Source organism: Peromyscus californicus, unplaced genomic scaffold (assembly GCF_007827085.1).
Source record: "Peromyscus californicus insignis strain IS unplaced genomic scaffold, ASM782708v3 Scaffold_5__1_contigs__length_169319896, whole genome shotgun sequence".
Classification (NCBI taxonomy): Eukaryota; Metazoa; Chordata; class Mammalia; order Rodentia; family Cricetidae; genus Peromyscus; species Peromyscus californicus.
In genome coordinates this window covers 31,546,770-31,566,923 of record NW_026294573.1, presented here as the reverse complement: position 1 = coordinate 31,566,923, position 20,154 = coordinate 31,546,770, and the positions used below count along the sequence as shown (strand labels likewise).

Here is a 20,154-nt window from a genome sequence, read left to right as displayed (position 1 = left end):
CAGGTGGTATGTGTACTTCTGTCTGGGTTCGTGAGTTTCTGTACTTGGCCAAGTGGTTGTGTGGGGGTCTGTATGGCAAGAGGCTTGTTGTTTCCCATCAGGAAGTGGCTGCGAGCAGATGTTACTATGGAGTGGAAGTGCAGACGGCTTCAGATGACCAGCCCCACTTTCCTACACCAAACGCTGGCTTTCTTCGGTGCCTATCCCAGGGAGCAGGATGAAGGGAAGGGACTTCCCTGATGTACCAGCCTCCACAATCTCCCTGTGCCCTGCGAGAAGTTCACCTCAGAAGATTCGCCTCTGCACACAGGACTTCTCTGAGACAGTGACCTAGAAGGATGGCAGCTGAATCTCCTCTCCAGGGACAGGGACAGGAACTCTCACTGACTAAATAGTTTAGTCTGTTATCAGACAGGCTCCCCTAGAAAGAGAAGCCCAAGGCTCTTTTCCTCTCTCCTTGAGGCCTGCCAGGACAGCTCTGTCATTAAGCAAACTGGGAACTGACTCCCAGGGACATGCCACCAACCATCACACCATACCTACCTTCTCCCTTCCTGCGCTCCCTCCTACAAGTCAGTACCTCAAAGACCTTGGCCACTGTGATAATGCCCTTGGGATGTGGAGGCAGAAGATCAGTATTTCACGATCATCCTCTGCTACACAAGTTCAAGGCCAGTTGGGGCTCTATGAGACCCTGTCTTCCCTCCTCTCAAAACAGCCTTTGCCTGAGACCAACCTTCACAGCTGGAGGGCAGCGGGCATCTCTTTTGGGGTTCACCACAGGTCTTCAAAGCTCTGAACATCCCACAAAGCGCGTCCCCCCACTTCCCCTTTATTTCGGTCCTCTATAGAAGAATGGCCGAGGGCCGGGCGGTGGTGGCGCACGCCTTTAATCCCAGCACTCGGGAGGCAGAGCCAGGCGGATCTCTGTGAGTTCGAGGCCAGCCTGGACTACCAAGTGAGTCCCAGGAAAGGCGCAAAGCTACACAGAGAAACCCTGTCTCGAAAAACCAAAAAAAAAAAAAAAAAAAAAAAAAAAAAAAAAAAAAAGAATGGCCGAGGAATTACAATCCAAGAGGTCACAGGCACCCCCAGTAATCTTTCCAAACCTATCTGCCCGCCTTGGACCCCATGGGGCAGGAAGGTGCAGGTCTGTCCCTCCTAAAGCCGAGGCACTGCAGAGCGAAGCCTGTCGCACATAACTAGGGACAGATCCGGAGTCTGGGCTTCCACCGTGGGGCCTCCCAGGGCACCTGCCCAAGGCCACCCAGCGCGCCAGTCCAGGCAGCGCCGGTGGAGCGGAGCCGGACCTCCCAGCGGCCGATGGGGGCGGTGACCGCCCGGGGCCTTCCCACGGTTCGGTGGCGCGTCACCGCGGGGGCGAGGGGGCGCCGGGGCGCCCCGGGCTGCGGTGCAGGAAAGGGCCCTGGGAAAGGGCGGCGTCGGCTCCCGGGCCGGGGCGGGGCCGGGGCGGGGCCCAGCGACCAACTCCACCGATCGCAGGGCTGAGACCCCGCAGCCAGCTCTCGCCATGAAGCGGCCCAGGGCGCCCAGTGGATCCGATGGCGAGTCTGACGGACCCATTGACGTGGGTCGGGAGAGCGACCTCAGGTAAGACAGAGTGGGGCTGAGGCCGTCGAGGGTGAGAGAGAGTCCAGCACACTCAGGTGTGCACAGCAGCTCGCATGCAGGTGTCAGCCAGGGTGCAGGGGTGTGTGCAGCTTCTCCAGTGTGTCCACAGCACCAGTATGGCGAATTCCTGGGTACCCCGGGCCAGTTAGGATTCTGGACGCTGGGATGGAAGGAGAATTCTGCTAGGGGGTATATTATGCCATTTGACTGCACCCAGGGATGCCCCTGGAAAGTTTTCCTGCAGACCTTAGGAAACTTTCATAGACGTAGGTTCCACATTCCGTTGCCCCTAATCTATTTACTATGAAGACATCTGTACTTCCCAGTTTTACCCTTCTTTGGGAGTAGTTTTCACATGGTACACAAAAGGATGGGGGGGGTGTCCCTTTGAGCACACTGAACGCTGGCATTGGGTTTAGGTACTGAAAAAAAAATTCCTAGCCAGTTTGGAAGAACCTAGACTCCAATCTCAGTGCCCCTTCCACAAAACCACCCAAATTGCCAGTGTTCTTCCACTTTTGTTAAATATTCTGACTTTTAACCTGTGGAACAAACTGATCTTGTATGGTCCTTGCTACTTCCTAGCTCTGTGACTCCATAAGCTTCAGTTTTCTGATCTGTAAAATGGGAATAAATAATAAAGCCTGCTCCATAGTGTTAGTAAAAACCCAGTGGAAGAAAGGATGTTACATGCTTAGCAGCAGCTCATGGGGAATGCTTAGCATCAGGCTCACACTTGAAAGAGTCTTCAAGCCCTTGCCACCCAGCCCACATCTGCCACCAAGTCACCATACAGCCTGCCTTTCTCTCTCTTTCTTCTTTCCTCTCCTCCTCCTTTTCCTTTCTTTAGTGCTAGGGATTGGATTCAGGGCCTGGTGCATGCTAGCCAAGTACCCTATGGACATGCAGTTTTGAGCCTTTGGTTTCCCTGCCTGAGTCAATTTCCACACTGGGAAAAGGATGAGAGTGGAAAGGAAAGAAAGAACTGCTGAAGTAGATAAACTCTCTTGATTTTTGGAACCTTGTCTCTGACCTCCATGTTCATGCCCTGGTACATGGAGTACACGCACATAGCTACAGCCAGGCATGAGATGACACACACCTTCAATCTAGCACTTAGGAGGCAGAGGCAGGCAGATCTCCATGAGTAGTGAGACCCTATCTCAAAAAACCAAAGGAAGGGAGCTAATGGCAATAGATCTCTCTCTCTCTCTCTCTCTCTTTCTCTCTCTCTCTCTCTCCCTCTCTCTCTCTCTCTCTCTCTCTCTCTCATCTTGCATGTTAGGTATGGGGATGTACAATGTAGTTCCTTATGTAAACCCTTTAAAAACTACTTAGCAGAAACTGCTATTTATAGAAATAACTTTCGAAGCCAGTGCCTACTGATAGGGACCAGCACCACATGGTGATGGAGAACAGAAGATCTCAAACTCAGTGCCACTGGGTCTTCAAGGACCAGCGTACAGAGTCGATGCCAGCTGAGATGGATCGGAGCCGGCTTCTATCCTTCATGAGTATACAGTCTGGGCAGTAACTGGCAAGGGCTATGGAGAGTCTGGATTACATGGAAGAAGAGTCATAGTGTGGGCTTTGATCCCCTGCCCCCCCCCCCCCCAGTGGGGAGAGGCCACTCACAGCCAGGGATGATGATAATGGCTTCCCGATGGTGGCGGCACTGGGACTAAGGTGTAAAAGGTCACTGCAGGTTTTCCCCTCTTTATCTTTTTGTCATTTTAACCAGAGCTCATTGTTAAAGACTGCTCCAGAAGACCAGACTCCTCCAAGGAGGGAAGGCAGCTGGACATCTGGCAGACTGACTTATAAGATGCCTCTTTGTAGCACTCTCCAGAAGGGCCCTCCCCCCAGTAGACATAAATGCTTCGATTCAGAGACCACTGAACGATGCCTGCTGTGGCCTAGACCCTGGGCTGGGCATCAGAGCCCAGATGTATCCTGCTCAGCCTCTGCCCTCGGGGAACTCTCAGGGAAGAAGAGCTTCATGTACAAAGACAGCCGGATAGACAGTGGCAGGGGCCACAGGGCTGGGGCAGCCAGACTCTGGGGTCAGAGCAGTGCACAAATCCCTCCCATTCAGAGATGTGAGACCAAAGGGGCAGAGTGTGTTCTGATGTCACCAAGGACATCTGCCCGGTGGTAGCAACCTGCTCCATCCGTGGGAATCACCCACAGAGCTCTTGTGTGAAGTTGGCCCCCTGAAACAGTCTGGATCCACACAGAATACAGCCTCTCCCTTACCCATCTTCAAATATTTCATGAGCACCTCCCACATGTCAGACTTGAAGTCAGGGTCTATGGGCTGTTTCTTTATGATTTAAGGCATATGGTAGTCTTTGAAGTCAGAGACCTGAGTTTGACCGTCCCCACCATTTCCATGTGTGAGTGACTTTACTCTTTCCTGAACTAACGTTTTCTTTCTTTCTTTCTTTCTTTTCTTTCTTCTTCTTCTTCTTTTTTTTTTTTTTTAGCAAAATGCGTGTGTAAATATCTACCTCTGAGAGTAAAGCTTGAATGAGGTTGTATATACATATAGCACATAGCTTCTTGCTTTGGCGCAGGTAATTTCTAATAAATGTTGTCACATTGTGGGGGGGTGCCACATTCATGAGGCAGCAAAGTTTAATGGAAAAACTAGAAATCTACAGACTACATTATGGGAAATCTGTCACATTCCTCCCCCTAAAACAATTGTTTTCCTAAGGTCTATTATGCAAAGTATGAGACAAATGGCTACATACTGCTGTCTAGAACAGAAAGTGCAGGCTACAACAGAGACATGGTGGGATGATGCATATTTGGAATACATTGGCAAGAGTACTGAATTAAAATCCAGGAGATGTGGGGCTCAGCGGGTTCAGAACATACGCTGTCCTTCCAGGTCTGACTCTCTGCACTGTTGGCGGCCCACAACTGCCTGTAATCCAGGTTCCAGGGTATCTGGTGCATTCTTCTTGCACAGACATACATGCAGGCAGAACACCCAAACACATAAAGTAATGTTATAATATATATGTGTGTGTGTGTGTGTGTGTGTGTGTGTGTGTGTATTACATATTTTAAAGGCAGTAGATGTAACTCAGATTCTGGATTTTCCTCTTATTTGCTGTATGGCTGGTCAAAGGTCCTTTCTCTCTCTGAGTGTTCTCATTTACTAACGGTCTTAGCTCTGTGTGACTGTCCATCATTCAGAGCCTTGATTGGAATGTTGCCTTTGCTTGATACAAAATGGGTGGAGTCATCACCAAAGGTCCCACACAGGGGACTTCCCAGATGGAGTTGGGACTGGGGGTGTTCAGGACTGGCAGGCAGACCACTTTGAAAGCTATACCACCTGAAGAGACTGCCCTGGAATCCTGTCTAGGGGCTGCAGGAGGCCCGTGAAGATACTGGCGCTCACCATCTCTTCTCTGGGTCCATGAAGATCTGCCCAGACACTCAGAGGAGAAGTTCCCAGAACCCCGTCCACTGTCAGGGCCAGATCCCAGGCTGTGGTGAGCTCTGGCTGGGAGCCTTAAGGATAAGGGGATTGGAGGACTAGTCAGACAGACAGGAAGTCACACTTAAGAAGGAAAACAATGCTGAACTGGGAGTCAGAAGATAGGTTCCCATGCTGCTTTGCTCCTGAGCAGCTGGGTGGGCTGGCCAAGCCACTTTGGCACCCTGAGTGAGGCTCAGCATCCTCATCTGGAAAATGGACTTTTATAAAACCCAGAGGAGAGAGAACCTTGGCAGGGGTGCCAAGCAAACTGTAAGGGGAGATTTGCCTGGGAGATTTGGAGGAAGGGGCAGATCAGGTGGCAGGGGTGTTTGACCAGGAGCCTGGGGAAAGGTGGAACAGCGCACTTGGCCCTGAAGCTGGGTGTTGCTGTGTCAACCTCTGACAGATGGTCCCTGAGGAGGGATCAGTCTGCGAGGCAGTGACGTGCACAAGGCTAACCCAATACCCAGAGAGACGCTTTCTCCAGCCAGGGAAACAAAGGCTGTATTTCTTATGTACCTTGGCTCTTAGAGCTTGTCCCCAGTGAACCAGGGAAGGTTTTGTAAACAAGCTGCCCACAGATCTCAGGCCCTGGCTCACAGGGCCCTGCCTCCTGGGAGCTTTCACAGGCCTTTCAGCAGCTCTGTTTGTCCAGATGTGAGGGTGAGAGATACGTTTTTTTCCAGATGTGGCTGGAACAAGCCTGAGGCAATGTGCTATCTGGTCTCTCCTGAAGCTGCCTTTCTGTGAGGTATTGAGAATGATCCAACTTCAGATGCCACAAAGAGAGTCACATGGGCTGAGATCCTCCTGGTGAGCTGTGTATGGCCCCAGTCCACGAAGGCCCAGAAGGCAGATTTCTATGTTGTTCATATTTACATTCTCTGTAACACTGAAGATAAGTAAGAAATCCTACTGTGAGATCTGCTGTGTCCCAAGATGGTTGAGGACCTGAGCTGTAACAGTGAGTGAAATGGATGAGCCTCGTAACCTCGTGGACGTGTCTGTTGGAGAGATGGACGTTAATCAAATCATCGTGCCAGAATAAAACAGTTAGACAGCATAAATGCTGTGGATGCAGGAGTCTGGGGAGTAACCAGCAGGGGCCACGCAGCAGACTAGGGATCTTAAAGGGGGGAGGGGCTCCAAAGGAGGTGACAGCTGAGTGGCGCTGGTTGAAGTCGTTAGGCTGTGGTGAGGAGGTGAGGAGATGGACTGGACCAGAGATGTCTAGACTACAGAACACATATGCAAATGTAGGAGTTCATGCATTCAGATTGGAGCATGCAGAGCAAGAGACAACTGGATACCAGAGGTGACAGGAAGCCAGGCAGTGGTGGCACTCGCCTTTAATCCCAGCACTCGGGAGACAGAGGCAGGTGGATCTCTGTGAGTTCAAGGCCAGCTTGGTCTACAGAGTGAGTTCCAGGACAGACTCCAAAACTACACAGAGAAATCCTGTCTCGGGGTGGGGGTGGGGGGGTGACAGGAACCAGTTGGGCCAACCAAAGGATAATGTTAAAGGATAATGTTTTTGGGTCTTAAAAGTATTAAGAAGTCCAAGGGAAATTTAAGAGGGACAAGATCAAGTCTGCTGGTAGTAGCAGAAAAAAAAAAAAAAAAAGTTCAGTGGGACCCAAGGGAAGGCTCTTTTTGTAAGCCTGCAGGTGAGAGACATCAGGGGCCATGGAGACCACGAAAACAGACAGGAAACTATCTACACGCGGTATAGGCAGGTTTTGACCACATAAGGTGAAGACCACGGCGGAATCAAAGAAAGTGCCAGAGAACTAGAAGCTGGGGGTGGCCTTTGCTGAGACGGAGAGCCTAGGGCAGACAAGAAGCAGGTGCTGGGCAAGCTCATGGGCTCCTGTTGAGATGTTTGTTGGCATTTCAAAATGTCAGGGGAGGCACTTTGCCCAAAGTTGTGGAGTGTAGTAGCATCGGTAGGGTTGGGTCCTTGGTGCTCTCCAGTGAACCTCTGCCTTCTGAGGTGATAGCTGGAGCAAAAGGCCATGCAGACGGAAAGCGGTTGGGGTGATTACTCTGGTCAAAATCTGGGCAGGAAACCCCTCTGCTGAGTCTTTGTAACAGAACTATTGGGGTTGGAGCAAACATCCGTCATCCAGCCTGGGTCTCAGAGGAAGGCACAGGCATGGGAGAGGCAGGGCGAGGAGACCGGGACCCGTGCCTTCTGGGAGGCCAGAGCAATGTCCCCGAGCGTGCGAGAGGAGCCTGTGACCCAGATGCCGCCTCCGCCTCGCCCCCGGCCGCGCCGCGTGGGAGGAGGCGGCAGCTGCGGGCCGGGCGGAGGGCGGGCGGCGGCGCTCCGGCCCGTGGGAAGCGGCGGCATCTGCGCTTTCCACGCTCCTTCCCAGCGGCTAGCTCTGAAATCCAACCCTCCCGGCCCGGCCTGGCCGCCGCTGGCCCGCGCCCTCAGTCAGCCCGCCCCCGGGATCGGGTTGCAGGACCCGAGAGGGAGCATCTCGGTTCGCGGTTCCCCGACGGTCGGCCGCCCGCAGAAGCAGAGGCTAGGCGAGCTACCCGCGTCCGCCAGAGGCTGACAGGCAGGAAGCCAGGGGAGCACAGAGGCCTTGGCCCCAGAGAAATGGGTCTCCGGGGAGAAAGGAGAGCAGGCGACCCTTTTGCATGCCCCGTGCCCCTTCCTGGTCTGGGAGGCTATGACCATCTGGGAGCCCCACCCCACCCCCATGCACCCCGGTCCTGGCCTGCTGCCAGCCGGGCCTCCCAGGTCAGTCTAGGTCAGGGAGATGATCCCTCAGCTCTGAGAAACTAGCCTTTTTCTCTTCCTCTGCAGCCAGATGGTCAGACCGCTGACCACCCCCAGCCCTTCACAGATGCAAGCCCGGAAGAAACGCAGAGGGGTGAGTGAGCCGCAGCCTTTGAGGAGCCCAATCAGGGTTTGCACTGAATCCAAGGAGGCCTTGCCCATCATCCCGGATGACTGGACAGGTTCAAACCCAAGCTCTGCCAATTGCCGTCCTGGTGGCTGGGCATGCCACCTCCCCTCCACTGCCTTCTTCCTCTGAGTGACAGGTAGCATCTACCTCAAAAGACTGATTGGTTGGTTGTTTTTCAAATTCACTATGCTGCTGAGGATGCCCTTGATCTCCTGATCCTCCTGCCTCCACCTCCCAGATGCTGGTGTTACAGGCGTGCACCACCACACCTGGTTTTTGCAGTACTGAGGATTTAGTGCAGACCTCATACACGCTAGAGGCAAGCACGCTACCAACTGGGCTACAGCCCCAGCCGTCAAAGAGCTCTTCTGAAGACTGAGTGGGTTCCCATAAACTCTGATCGGCACCTGACGATTGCCCACCAATACTTTCGTTGTAGTCTCCTCTCTACCCTGTTTCCTCTGAAGCCAGAACGTTTTCTTCTTTGTGTTGAGCAGGGAGGGAGCTCCTTGCTAGCCTCTCTCCATCTTATCCTACCCCACCTTTTCCTGGGGATCCAGAGGCCTGGGATCCGGCACTGGGATCACTCACTCACTCACTCACCAGAAGCCTTAGGCAAATCGTTTTTCCCTACCTCGTATTCTGTCTCTAAAAAGTGATGGGTTATAATTTCTACCCAGCTATGAGGAGTCTGTTGCCAGAACTGTGGGGAAGATAGTGTGCATGAAGGCCTCTGCAGCTAGAGAGAGCAAGACCCAGAATTCTTCAGGTGTTCTCATGATGCAGAAACTGGAGGGCTAATCTGGCCCGGCAGGGTCCCCTAGGTCTACACCAGTACTGAGGCTGGTGTCCTCATTCTGATAGGCGGTGCCCTGCTTTACATATGATGAACGTCGTCCCTACAGACCAGGACAAGAGGCTTGAATGCTAAGTCCCAGCTCTACGCTTTGACTGTGTGGCATGAAGCAGATTATTGTCAGTCTGAACTCCCATTCTCGGCCTCCATGAATAACGAATAGATTTACCGCCCAGAAAAAAAAATAATAACTTGAGGGAAAACATGAGTCAGTGTCCATCAGGGCACACTGGAAAGTGTGATGAAATGCCTACAGGGAACGTCTTGTCATTATTTTTCAGATCATAGAGAAACGGCGCCGGGACCGTATCAACAGCAGCCTTTCTGAATTGCGACGCTTGGTGCCCACTGCTTTTGAGAAACAGGTGTGTGACGGTGCTGATCCGGTAGAAGGCAGGGTGTGGTTCCTATGGTGTCTCCTACTGCCGGCAGAGCTGTGATCGTTTATAGATAGCTGTCACTGGGGTCTGGGAAGATGGCACAGAGGGTATGAGCACTTGTTGAAGATCTGAGTTCAAATCCACAGCAGCCATGTAAAAGCTGGACACTGCTGTGCACACCTGTAGCACCAGCATTGGGAGGCAGAGACGGGCAGATTCTAGGAGCCTGGACAGTGAGACTTGAGTTCAGTCTAGGTCTCACATTGTAGAAAGAGAGAAATGACTCCAGCAGGCTGTCCTTTGACTTCACACACACACACACACACACACACACACACACACACACACACACAATTAATTTTTAAATTGTAAGTCTGGAGAGGCGATCTGCAGTTAAAAGCACGCGCTGGTCTCCAGAGGACTAGGGTTCAATTCCCAGCCAGCAGCTCACAACTGCATATAACCCCAACTCCAGGAGCTCTGAAGATGTCTTCTGGCCTTTGCTGGCACCTGTACACACATGAGCATACATTCACATAGATACACATACTACAAAGAAACAATAAAAATCTAAGAAAAAATAAAATGGAGAGTAATAAAGGATGATACTCTATGTTATCTCCTGGCCTCCACATGTGTACACATGGGCACCCCACACACATACACAAGGTGTGCATATGCCACATGCATGTGCATACACACACAAGTATGTATAGTTGTCACTGGCCCGGGGACAAAAGGAATAGACAAATATACTTAGCAAGGTGTCTTGGGTATGGTGGCTTTATACCTGATGTGTTCCTTTGGATTAAATCCTAAAAGTGATCCTGAGAGGCAGGGATTATTCTGCACATCATACAGGTAAGGAAGCAAGGGACAGAGATGTCATGTAATATCTACCTACTACGTTACACGGCTAATAAATATCTGAGCAGAAAGAGCACATAACTGTATCGCATGTCCCCCGACATTTCTAGAGCTCTTTGATAGTAAAAAGTCCATTCAGAGAGTGAGCACCTGTTGTGGAACATGGTGTGGGGGGAGGTGGTGAGGACCACAGTGGAGAGACATACGGGTGAATCAGGCTGCCTCAAAGACCCTTACCCTCTGCTCAAGGCTTAGGTCACATGTCATCTGCCTTCCCTTAGGCCATTAAGTACAAGTCAGCCATTCCACAGATGCTCATTAAAGCCTTCTCAGAACCAGCAATGAACTAGACTTGGTGTCTGTATTTAAGGAACTGGCACGGAGAGTCTGACCCTCAGGTTTCCCATGGGAGCCAAGGTTCCCTGGAGGCTTAGGAACCATTTCCCAAGAGAGAACAGAGAAGGACAAGTTTGTTGGGCTCAGATGATGTGCTAGGACTTGGGGATACTGACGATGGAGTTGGGTTCCCAGGACAGCAGGTCTATGGGGTAGGTGATGGTGGATGGTAGCAGGAGTCTGGTGATGGTGACGAGGCCATGGCGGTAGATAAATCTTCTGGGAGAAAAGTGGGCTGACATTCACTGGGAGTGTTTTAGGAGAGAGGCGCACAAGGGACAAGGCGGAAGGAGACTAAGGAGGATTCAGTCAGGGCGGTCGAGTCGGGGAGGCGTTTTAGGATGGAAGCCCTGAAATGATGTGGACAGTCAAGCACCTAGCAGTCCTGGACAGGTTGGACAAAGTAGTAGCCCAAGTGGTCAGGGAGTGGGAGGGAAGGGAGGAAACCCAGGCAGTGACTGCTGATGGGGACGGGAGGGCAGTTCACCCCAGCCATCACCTGCTGCAGCCTCTGCCTTCCATTCCCACAGGGCTCCTCCAAGCTGGAGAAAGCCGAGGTCTTGCAGATGACGGTGGATCACTTGAAGATGCTCCATGCCTCTGGTGGCACAGGTACCAATGCTCCACTCTCTTGGGAATTAATCACACTACAAGTACTTTAATACAGGGCCCTGGGGATCAAGGGGTTAGCTCAAACTGATGGCCAAATAGATTGTCGTTGCCCTCCTGTGGAAGGACTGAAGTGGGTTCCAACCACCATGTGCCAAGCTCCCCACTTTACTTTTATGCTACTTTGATGTTGGTTATGAGAAAAGAGTCTCTCTCTGTAGCCCAAGCTGACCTCAAATTCACAAATCCTCCTGCCTCAGCCTCTAGAGCTGAGATTACAGGCAGGAGCCACTACACCGAATCGTCTCTCTTCTTTCCTTGTCTCCCTCATGACTTCCTGCGTCTCCATTTGTCCTAAGCCTTTCCTCAGTTCCACTCCTCCCAGTCTTTGAGGGTTGTTCTGTGGCTCCGGCTTTCAGAAGACTCACCAGCAAGACCTGGCTAACGGGTAGCTTGGATAAGCAAATACTCAATAGAACCCCAGTCCTCAACTAACCTGAACCCAGGGAGGAAATTGTCTGAGATTTTTAGCCATAGACATCTTGCTGGTGTCTCTACCCATTGGCCTAAGCTTCTGGACTGCTGTTGGACCCTCGGCAGCGCTGGGAAGTGAGTCATGCTCACAGCAGGTGTCAGATGATGGGAACTGGCAAGTCACTCCATCATTTTGTTAACGCTTTCCATTAAAATCATGGAGCAGTGATGACTTTCATTTTGTTTTGTTTTTCGAGGCAGGGTTTTTCTGTGTAACAGTCCTGGCTGTCCTGGAACTCATGCTGTAGACCAGCCTGGCCTCGAACTCACAGAGATCCACCTGCCTCTGCCTCCCAAGTGCTGGGATTAAAGTCGTGTGCCACTACCTCTCGGTAGCTAAGAGTTTTAAAAGACTCCCAGGTGAATGGAAATCCTGTCTGGAAGCTTCTAGGTGTGATTGGGAAGCCTCCACACTCCACAGACCTTAGCTGCAAAGATGTAAAGCTCGGGGCCAGCTTTCAGCTCTGGAAGAGAACAGTGGCATTCTAAGTGGTCCAAATCGGTGCTGCTCAGCTGTGGCACCTGGGGGCAGGCAGTACTCAGGATCTCCCCGTAAGAGTCAGTCTGGATTAGACTGTAGGAACTGGCAAGTTTAGCCGACCTACCCAGTAATTCTAATGCGGTGGCTCCTTTGGAAAAGCCTGCCAAAGGAACACATTCCTGACAGTGGCAGCCAGTGGGAAGAAGCTTCAAATTATATTCATGGTGATCCTATTAAAAGGAAAGTAGTGATTAGCATGTGGGCAGCACTTTAAAATGTTTTCACTTATCTCACTCCATTCTCACAAGGACCAGGAAGGAGGGTGTGGGGGGTTGTCCTCACCACTGTGTCTCAGCCTAATGGAAAGGCCAGAGAGCTGTGGTTGGGAGTTCAGGCTTTTGATTTAATTCTGGTACTGCTGCTCCTTCACTCTGTGACTTGAGACAAATGGTTTATCCTCTCTGTCCCCGAGGTTCTTCAGCTTTAAAGTGGATATGGTAAAAGGGTGTTTATCAGGATTAAATTAGATACTGCCGTGAAGTGTGTAGTAAGAACTCGGCAGACATTTGTTTAAAAGGAACCATGTAGCCAGGCATGGTGGTGTGCACATGTAACCACAGCTCTCCGGAAGTGGAGGCAGGAGGATCAGGAGTTCCAGATCGTTGTAGGCAACATAGTGACTTTCAGACCAGTCTAGACTACATAAATGAATATCTGAAAATTAACTAACTAGTTAATTAGAAGAGGCTGAGGATGTAGCTCAGTTGGTAGAGTGCTTGCCTACTATCCACAAAGCCTTGGGTTCAATCCCTAGCCCTGTATTAACCAGGCGTGGTGGCTGTTCCTGTAATCTCAGCACTTGGAGTGTGGACCCAAAAAAATCAAAGTTCAGAGTCCAACTACATAGTGAGTTGAAGGTCAACCCGGACTACATTAGACCAGGTCTCAAAGAAATACATATAAAGAAATAATGTTTAAGCTGGCCAGTGGTGGTACATGCCTTTAGTCTCAGCACTCTGAGTTTTAGGTCTACAGAAGGAGTTCCAAGACAGCCAGGGACACACAGAGAAACCTTGTCTTGAAAAACAAACAAACAAACTGTGTGTGTGTGTGTGTGTGTGTGTGTGTGTGTGTGTGGTGTGTGATGTGTGTGTGTGTGGTGTATGATGTGTGTGTGTGTGATATGTGTGTGGTGTGTGAGGTGTGTGTGTGTGGTGTATGATGTGTGTGTGTGATGTGTGGTGTGTGTGTGTGTGTGTGTGGTGTGTGTGTGGTGTATGATGTGTGTGTGGTGGTGTGTGATGTGTGGTGTGTGATATGTGTGTGTGTGTGTGTGTGTGTGTGTGTGTGTGTGGTGTGTGTGTGTGTGGTGTGGTGTGTGTGATGTGTGGTGTGTGGTGTGTGATGTGTGTGTGTGATATGTGTGTGGTGTGTGATGTGTGTGTGTGTGTGTGTGGTGTATGATGTGTGTGTGTGATGTGTGGTGTGTGTGTGTGTGTGTGTGTGGTGTGTGTGTGTGGTGTATGATGTGTGTGTGGTGGTGTGTGATGTGTGGTATGTGATATGTGTGTGTGTGTGGTGTGTGTATGTGGTGTGGTGTGTGGTGTGTGGTGTGTGTGTGATGTGTGATGTGTGGTGTGTGGTGTGTGATGTGTGTGTGTGTGTGTGTGTGGTGTGTGTGTGTGTGTGTGTGTGTGTGTGTGTGTGTGTGTGTGTGTGTATGTGTTTAAAATGAAAGGGTACAGCAGACACAGAGGTGAGGGGACACATGCATCATCAGCATCATCACACAGCACAGCCAAGTTTCACCCTAAACTGCCCAGACTCTGCAGACTCCTGCTGAGCTCTCCTGTCCCTTCCAGGGTCCCCAGCCATGACCCAGAGACAAGATATTTGCTGCCACAATCAGGAGCCAGTACTGGCTGCCTGCTGCTTTTTTTTTTTTTTTTTTTTTTTTTTTTTTTTTTTTTTTTTTTTCCTGCCCAGAAGGTGTTCGAGAGAAGGGCAGGTACTGCAGAGGCAGTAGAGATGTGGACGCCTGTGTGGACAGTCCACCTGGCCTGCCCATCAGTGACATCAGGCCAAGAGAGAGCCCTTGCCTGGTAGCAGCTGCATGGGGCCAGTACATTCCAAACTGTGTTCTGAGCTAGAGGATGAACTCAGATGCAGCAGCAGCAGCTGGGCCACTGGCGTGAGTGACAGCTCCTTTCCATTTATGGAGGGGGTTCCAGGACCATCTTGTCTCACCCTCTCTCCTCACCGAAGCAGCAAACACTGCAGCAGTGACAGCTACTTCTATCGCCTCCCTCCTCATTTTCAGGCTAAGGAAACTGAGGCCTGGAGATGCTCATCCGTGGCCAGGTGGCCAGTTTAAGTGGCAGGTCCACGATTTGAACCCAGCCCTGGTGGCTTCTAAAGGCTTCACCACTACACAACGGTGCCTTCTCCTAGCGACCTTCTACTCCGCTAGCTGCCGTCATTGCCTCCTCTCCCCAAACCTGCCTCCTTTCGGGAAGCGGGGGTTATAATACATCTTCTATGTCCGCTGTCTTTTCACGGGTGTCAGCTTAGACAAATTGTGTGGGCCACAAGATTTTCTTCGCGTTAATCATGCAGTGTGAAGAAAATACGTCTTGTGATGCAGCGTGGTTTCTAGTGCTGAGGCCGGGGCTCCAGGAGGTGAAGGGACATGTCCGAGGTCACTGGGTCACTGTAGGCTGTATAGGTGGGGCAGGTCACCCGTGGTATCTTCCCCCAGGCTCTGTGCTTCTCCCCCGGCATGCCCTCATGATACTTTACTTTACAGGGTTCTTTGATCCCCGAGCCCTGGCTGTTGACTTCCGGAGCATTGGTTTTCGGGAATGCCTCACGGAGGTCATCAGGTACCTGGGGGTCCTGGAAGGACCCAGCAGCCATGCAGACCCTGTCCGGATTCGCCTTCTCTCCCACCTCAACAGCTATGCAGCTGAGATGGAGCCTTCACCCACAGCCACTGGTGCCCTGGCCTTCCCTGTGTGGCCCTGGTCTTTCCTCCATAGCTGCTCAGGGTTGCCTTCCCTGAGCAGCCAGCTTGCCATTCTGGGAAGAGTGCCTGGCCCTGTCCTTCCCAGTGTCTCTTCTCCCACCTTCCCCATCTCAGCCCTCCGGTCCACTCCAGTGCACAGAGTGCCTGGCACCATCCTGCCAGCCCGGAGGAATCTGTTGCCCAGTCGAGGGGCAGCTTCGGCCCAGAGAGCCCGCCCTCCCGAGAGGCCGGCTGCCCCTCCGCCCACAGCCCCTGGTAGCAGGGTTGCCAGGAGCAACCACATAGTCCCCATCCTGCCGTCTTCTTCTCCGACAGCCCCTGGAGCTGGGAAATCTGATGACAGTGTGTCTGGGCCCATCTCCAGTCCACCTCCTCTGGGGCCAACTGGGAGGCCATCAGGAGCAGTGCTCTACCACTCGTGGGTCTCTGAAATCACCGAAATTGGGGCTTTCTGAGCTGACCCCCCTACAACCATCCCCGAGGAAAGAGAAACGTTCCTATTTTCCCCCCCGAGGAGCTCTGAAAATGGTGCCACCTTTTCTGATTTATTTTCTAGGACGGCTTCTATACAAAGACATCTCTCCTCACCCATCAGAGCCCCCGCCCCGCCCCCACCACCGACCCTGCTGCCCACCAGGCTCCCCTGTAGCCTTTTCAGAGCTCAGAGCCTTAGTCTCATTCCCCACAGGCACAGATGAGTTAATGGTGCCTTGTGACCCCCTAGGCACTGTGGACCCAGTACACATGGACCTTGGGTCTGGAGCCGAAGCTTTAAACTAAAGGATTCCATGGCCAGGGGCAGGCTGCTCACGCGAAGAGGTGGGACTCCTAGTCCTGAGGACTGGTGAGATTCAGCCATCCCAGGCCAGCAGGAGGGAATGTACTGTCCGCTTCACTTCCTGAAGACAGAAATGAAGCAGGGGCTATTGAGACATCTCTGCAGCCCACCCCGTAACAGTGAAAAGCACAGGACAGATCTGTTCAATACAGCTAAGGCCTGCAACCACCGTCATCCCCACTTCAGATGCCTGCATGACCATCCACTAAGGCTTGACAAGCCGGGTCAGGAGGATTCTCCACAGCAGCAAAGCTCTGTGGCAGGATATCCCTACCACCAGGTCTCCACAGCGCTTCAGACAGAAGCCAAGGCTGAGAGAGCATGGGGAGAGCCCAGCTGCCTTTCTCTTGGGTACTGTCCTCCAGGACTATGGCCCTTCCCACAGGGTCCCCAGTGTGGAGGACCTGTGGCCATGATGGTGGCACCCCAAGAGGCATTCTCTTGGGATTGAGCACCAGACATGTGAGCTGCCCGGTTTGCATCCAGCTCCCAGAGCCCAGACTGCTGGCACAGCCAAGGGCCGTCAGGCTGGATAAAAATAACTTGGAGGAGGGGGAGAACAGGCAGAGGCGGCTGGGCTCTTCAAGGTCATGCAGTGGGTCGAGGGCCTGAGAGCCTGCTCACCCAGATTTCACACAGCTGGCACCGCTCAGAGGCCACCTCACTCCCCAGCTCCGCCTCGGGCCCCTTGCCTCTCTAATGGGAGTAAATGGCCAGTGGAACAGCAGAGGCTGAAAGGACATTTAGGGTTGCCCTATCAGTAAACAAAGTGTGGAAACCTTTCTGTCCTCTTTGGTGAGCACCTGCTCCCCACAGTGCCATCTGGGAACACCCTGGTCAATGCCTGGCAAAACCAAGATTGTGGGAATCTGGAGCTGGTTGTTCACTGACGCTGGGGCCCGTGATGATTGTGAAATGCGAGGTCATCCTGGAAAGCCTCCATTCCCCCCTCCCCATCCCAGCGTTTGATGGAACCATAGTCCCCAGAGCTGTAGTAAGGAGCCTGTGGGCACAAAAGTAGAGTTTACAAAACCCTGGGAGCAAAAGGGTCATTTCAGAAAATTGGGACAGAGGGCAGAGGTCACCTGAGTGACCCAGAGAGTGCTTGCGACTAGGTCAAGAAGAGATAAAGACTGCCTTCATTTCTTAGTGGAAGCAAGTTCTTTAATCTGGCTGCCATATTGGACCCATCTGAGGGCATCCCTGTGGAGTGCATCGTCAGCCCATTGAGACACAGGTACAGAGAAGGTAGAAGAGTCATGAGGCTCCTGGGGTGGGGACAGGTGATAGAAGTCCCTCGATATTAGGGTCTTCTTACTGCAGGCCTGCAGTTTGGCAGCCTCCTAGCCAGAGATTCGGTGTTCACTCATAGCTGCGCCATGGGAAACACATTTCCCCGTTGCAGGTACCTGAACTACAAAGCAGTCTGTTGACACCATGGAAACACGGCAGAAACGGCTGAGCCCTTTGAGCATCCATCCTGGTGGGTCTTGGCTTCCTTCTCCCAGGAGACTGGGCAGGTCACACACACACACACACACACACACACACACACACACACACACACACACACACCACACACACCACACACACACACACACCCAGCTGAGTACTCAAGTCTCCTGTTTCTAGTCCCAACCCTTTCTGGTGGCCCCACTGCAAGGTGTTGCGGGCAGGCAATAAAGATGTTTAGTTCTGGAAACTTCCACCACCAAACCTCCACTTCTACTTCCTGAATGTTTCTGGACTCTCTGGACCCAGGGTCCAGGCCTGGCATTGTCCCCTCTCCCCTAGCCTATTACCCGGCTTCCTGGCTTGGCCCTGGCTGTGCCAGTCAGTTCTCAGCCGGCACTAGAGAGAATGTGGCATGTACATCATATCAACCCAGCCTGAACCCCAGACACGCCCCCACCACACACCCTGTTATTCTAATGATAAAAATCAGAGCTCTTTTTAAATCCTATCCTGACTTCCAGCCTTGTTTCGTGCTGACCCCAAACTTGCTCCGTGTTTATGCTACACAGGCCTGTTCTCATATCCCCAGCATTCCATCCTTAGAGCTTCTCTCATGAGGTTTCCAGAATGCTCCTCCCTTCACCTTGCATGGCCTACTTCAGCTCCTTAGGCCTTGCCTTCCATGTCACCTCCTCCTGGAGGCCTTCCGGGACTAAAGTGCTTGAGTAGCTCATTCTTCTCGAAAGTCCCAATTGGTTCCCTTCATGGAGAGTTTGCTAACGCATGCCTGCTTGTGTGTTTATCGGTTAGGTATATTCCCTACTGGAATGTCAGTTCAGTGAGGCCAGGGACCACACCTGGCCTGTGCTCTCATCTATTCCCACCACTGAGCACAATGCCTGCTCATCATCACTGTCCTATGAACTTCTGCTGACTCCATAGATCAAGGAGGTGAGAAGGCTTCTGGCTTCCTGTGTGGCTGGCACAGACCCCGATGAGGGTGGATTCCACCCTTACTCCCACTGGCTGGCGTTTAGATGAGAGAGGAGAGCCAAGGCCGAGGGACTGGGCGTTCTGGCAGAATGGTCAGAAGTCCCTGGCCAGAGGAGAGGCAAGCGTCTTGGCCCCGGAGTGCATGCTGACAGCTGAGCCTGCCAGCATGTTTGTTCTTTGCTCTTGGCCTAGCTCCATAATGCATCCAGCCCCCAACAAATCCAACGTTCATGGAGATCCAGCCTGTGCCAGCCAGGCCTGGCAGAGCCAAAGGTATCAAACACACAGTCACTCAGAGGGCAGCGTACCCTCTGCCTAGATAAGATGGGCATGGAAAGATCTCTGGAGAAGGCTGAGGGCTGCAGCGTGGGTGTGCTTTTCTGGCTTCTCTGGGAGGGGCCCTGGAAGGAAGCCCTCCTGGAGGAGGACCAAGGGACTCCCTTGCAGAGATCTGGAGGTTCACCCAGGAAGCTACCGAAGCAGGCTTGGAGCTGAGCGCAGTCCCTCAGCACAAGTGACAGATGGGCTAGCCTGAGCTCTGAGACTCATCTTCCTCATTACACACTTGTTAACGGGAAGTGATTTTCTTCAAGTTCTTTGCCCTTCTTGAACTTAACATTTTCATTTGTAAAATGGCCATGATGCAATAATGGCTACCCACAAATGTGCACGTGCATACACACAAATAAAGATTTAATAAAGCTGATTTAAAGAAAAAGAAATTGGTGCTGCTGAGCACGGTGACGCGTCTATAACCTCAGCATTCAGTGAAGCAAGAGGATCAGGAGTTCAAAGCTAATCTTGGAAACATGAGGCTGTCTCAAATAAACAACAGCGGGGGTGGGGTGGGTACTGGAGAGACGGCTCAATGGTAAAGAGCACTTGTGGCTCTTGCAGAGGACCCAGGTTCAGTTCCCAGCATGGCGCCTAACACACACCTGTTCCTCCAGTTCCAGAGGCTTGGAGGCTTGCTTCCTGCCTCCCTGGCCCTGCTTGAGCATGGTGCAGACACGCAGGCAGAACACCCATGCACATAAAAACAAACAAATACCAGCAACAACAACAAAGGATGACAAAGAAGGTGGGGAGGAAGAGGAGAAGGAGGAAGAGGAGGGGGAGATCCAACCTCACCTCAGAACACCTAGATGCTCTGGAAACATAGTGCCCAGGCCAGGTGACTGGTTTAACCTAGCTGGGCAGGGCTCAGCCTCTCGTTAGGAGATACAAAGAGAAGAATTGGGATCCTTCCCAGTTCGGACATTTCTATTCCATAGCTGGACTAGAGTCCAACTTGAAGAAGGCTGACGCTTGCCTGATTGCTTACTTTTAGGTTTTTTTCTTTTTTATCTTGTTGGGTTTTTTTTCTTTTCTTTTTATCTTGTTGGTTGGTGAGTGGTTTTGTTTTATTTACAGGGTATCAAAAAATAGTACAGACTGGCCTTGAACTCTATATAGCTGAGGATGACCTTGAACTTCTGATCCTACCTCTACCTCTCAAAGGCTGTGATTACAGGTTTGCCCCATCAGACTTGGCTTATGTCATTAATGCTGGGGACCAAGCCCAGGACTTTATGTGTGCCAAGCAAGCACTCTACAGATTGAGCTTCACCCCCAGCTCAAAGCTGATGGCTTTCTGAGAAGCAGAGTAGAATTAATGTCCAAGGGGACATT

General features: G+C 51.9%; 1 protein-coding gene across 3 annotated transcripts; it reads left to right on the top strand.

Moving 5' to 3' along the window:
• The first annotated feature begins 1,420 nt into the window (after positions 1–1,420).
• Positions 1,421–19,189, top strand: Heyl (hes related family bHLH transcription factor with YRPW motif like). 3 transcript variants are annotated; one of them, XM_052717400.1, is made up of 6 exons: positions 1,497–1,611; positions 5,815–5,879; positions 7,947–8,013; positions 9,187–9,270; positions 11,079–11,160; positions 14,979–19,189. In XM_052717400.1, the coding sequence occupies exons 3-6, from the start codon at positions 7,951–7,953 to the stop codon at positions 15,650–15,652; spliced, it is 903 nt and encodes a 300-aa protein (XP_052573360.1). In that variant the 5' UTR covers positions 1,497–1,611; positions 5,815–5,879; positions 7,947–7,950; the 3' UTR covers positions 15,653–19,189. The 3 variants fall into 3 exon arrangements, with proteins under 3 accessions (XP_052573357.1, XP_052573360.1, XP_052573359.1); XM_052717397.1 differs by lacking the exon at positions 5,815–5,879 and having other exon boundaries at positions 1,421–1,611; XM_052717399.1 differs by lacking the exons at positions 1,497–1,611; positions 5,815–5,879 and adding an exon at positions 6,730–7,695.
• The last annotated feature ends 965 nt before the right edge of the window (positions 19,190–20,154 follow it).

Excerpts from the sequence above, each read along its gene's own strand:
- Heyl (XM_052717397.1), top strand. The coding sequence starts at position 1,532 with ATGAAGCGGCCCAGGGCGCCCAGTGGATCCGATGGCGAGTCTGACGGA. Across the intron at positions 8,014-9,186 it reads CCCGGAAGAAACGCAGAGGG|ATCATAGAGAAACGGCGCCG; the intron begins GTGAGTGAGCCG and ends ATTATTTTTCAG. Across the intron at positions 11,161-14,978 it reads CCATGCCTCTGGTGGCACAG|GGTTCTTTGATCCCCGAGCC; the intron begins GTACCAATGCTC and ends TTTACTTTACAG.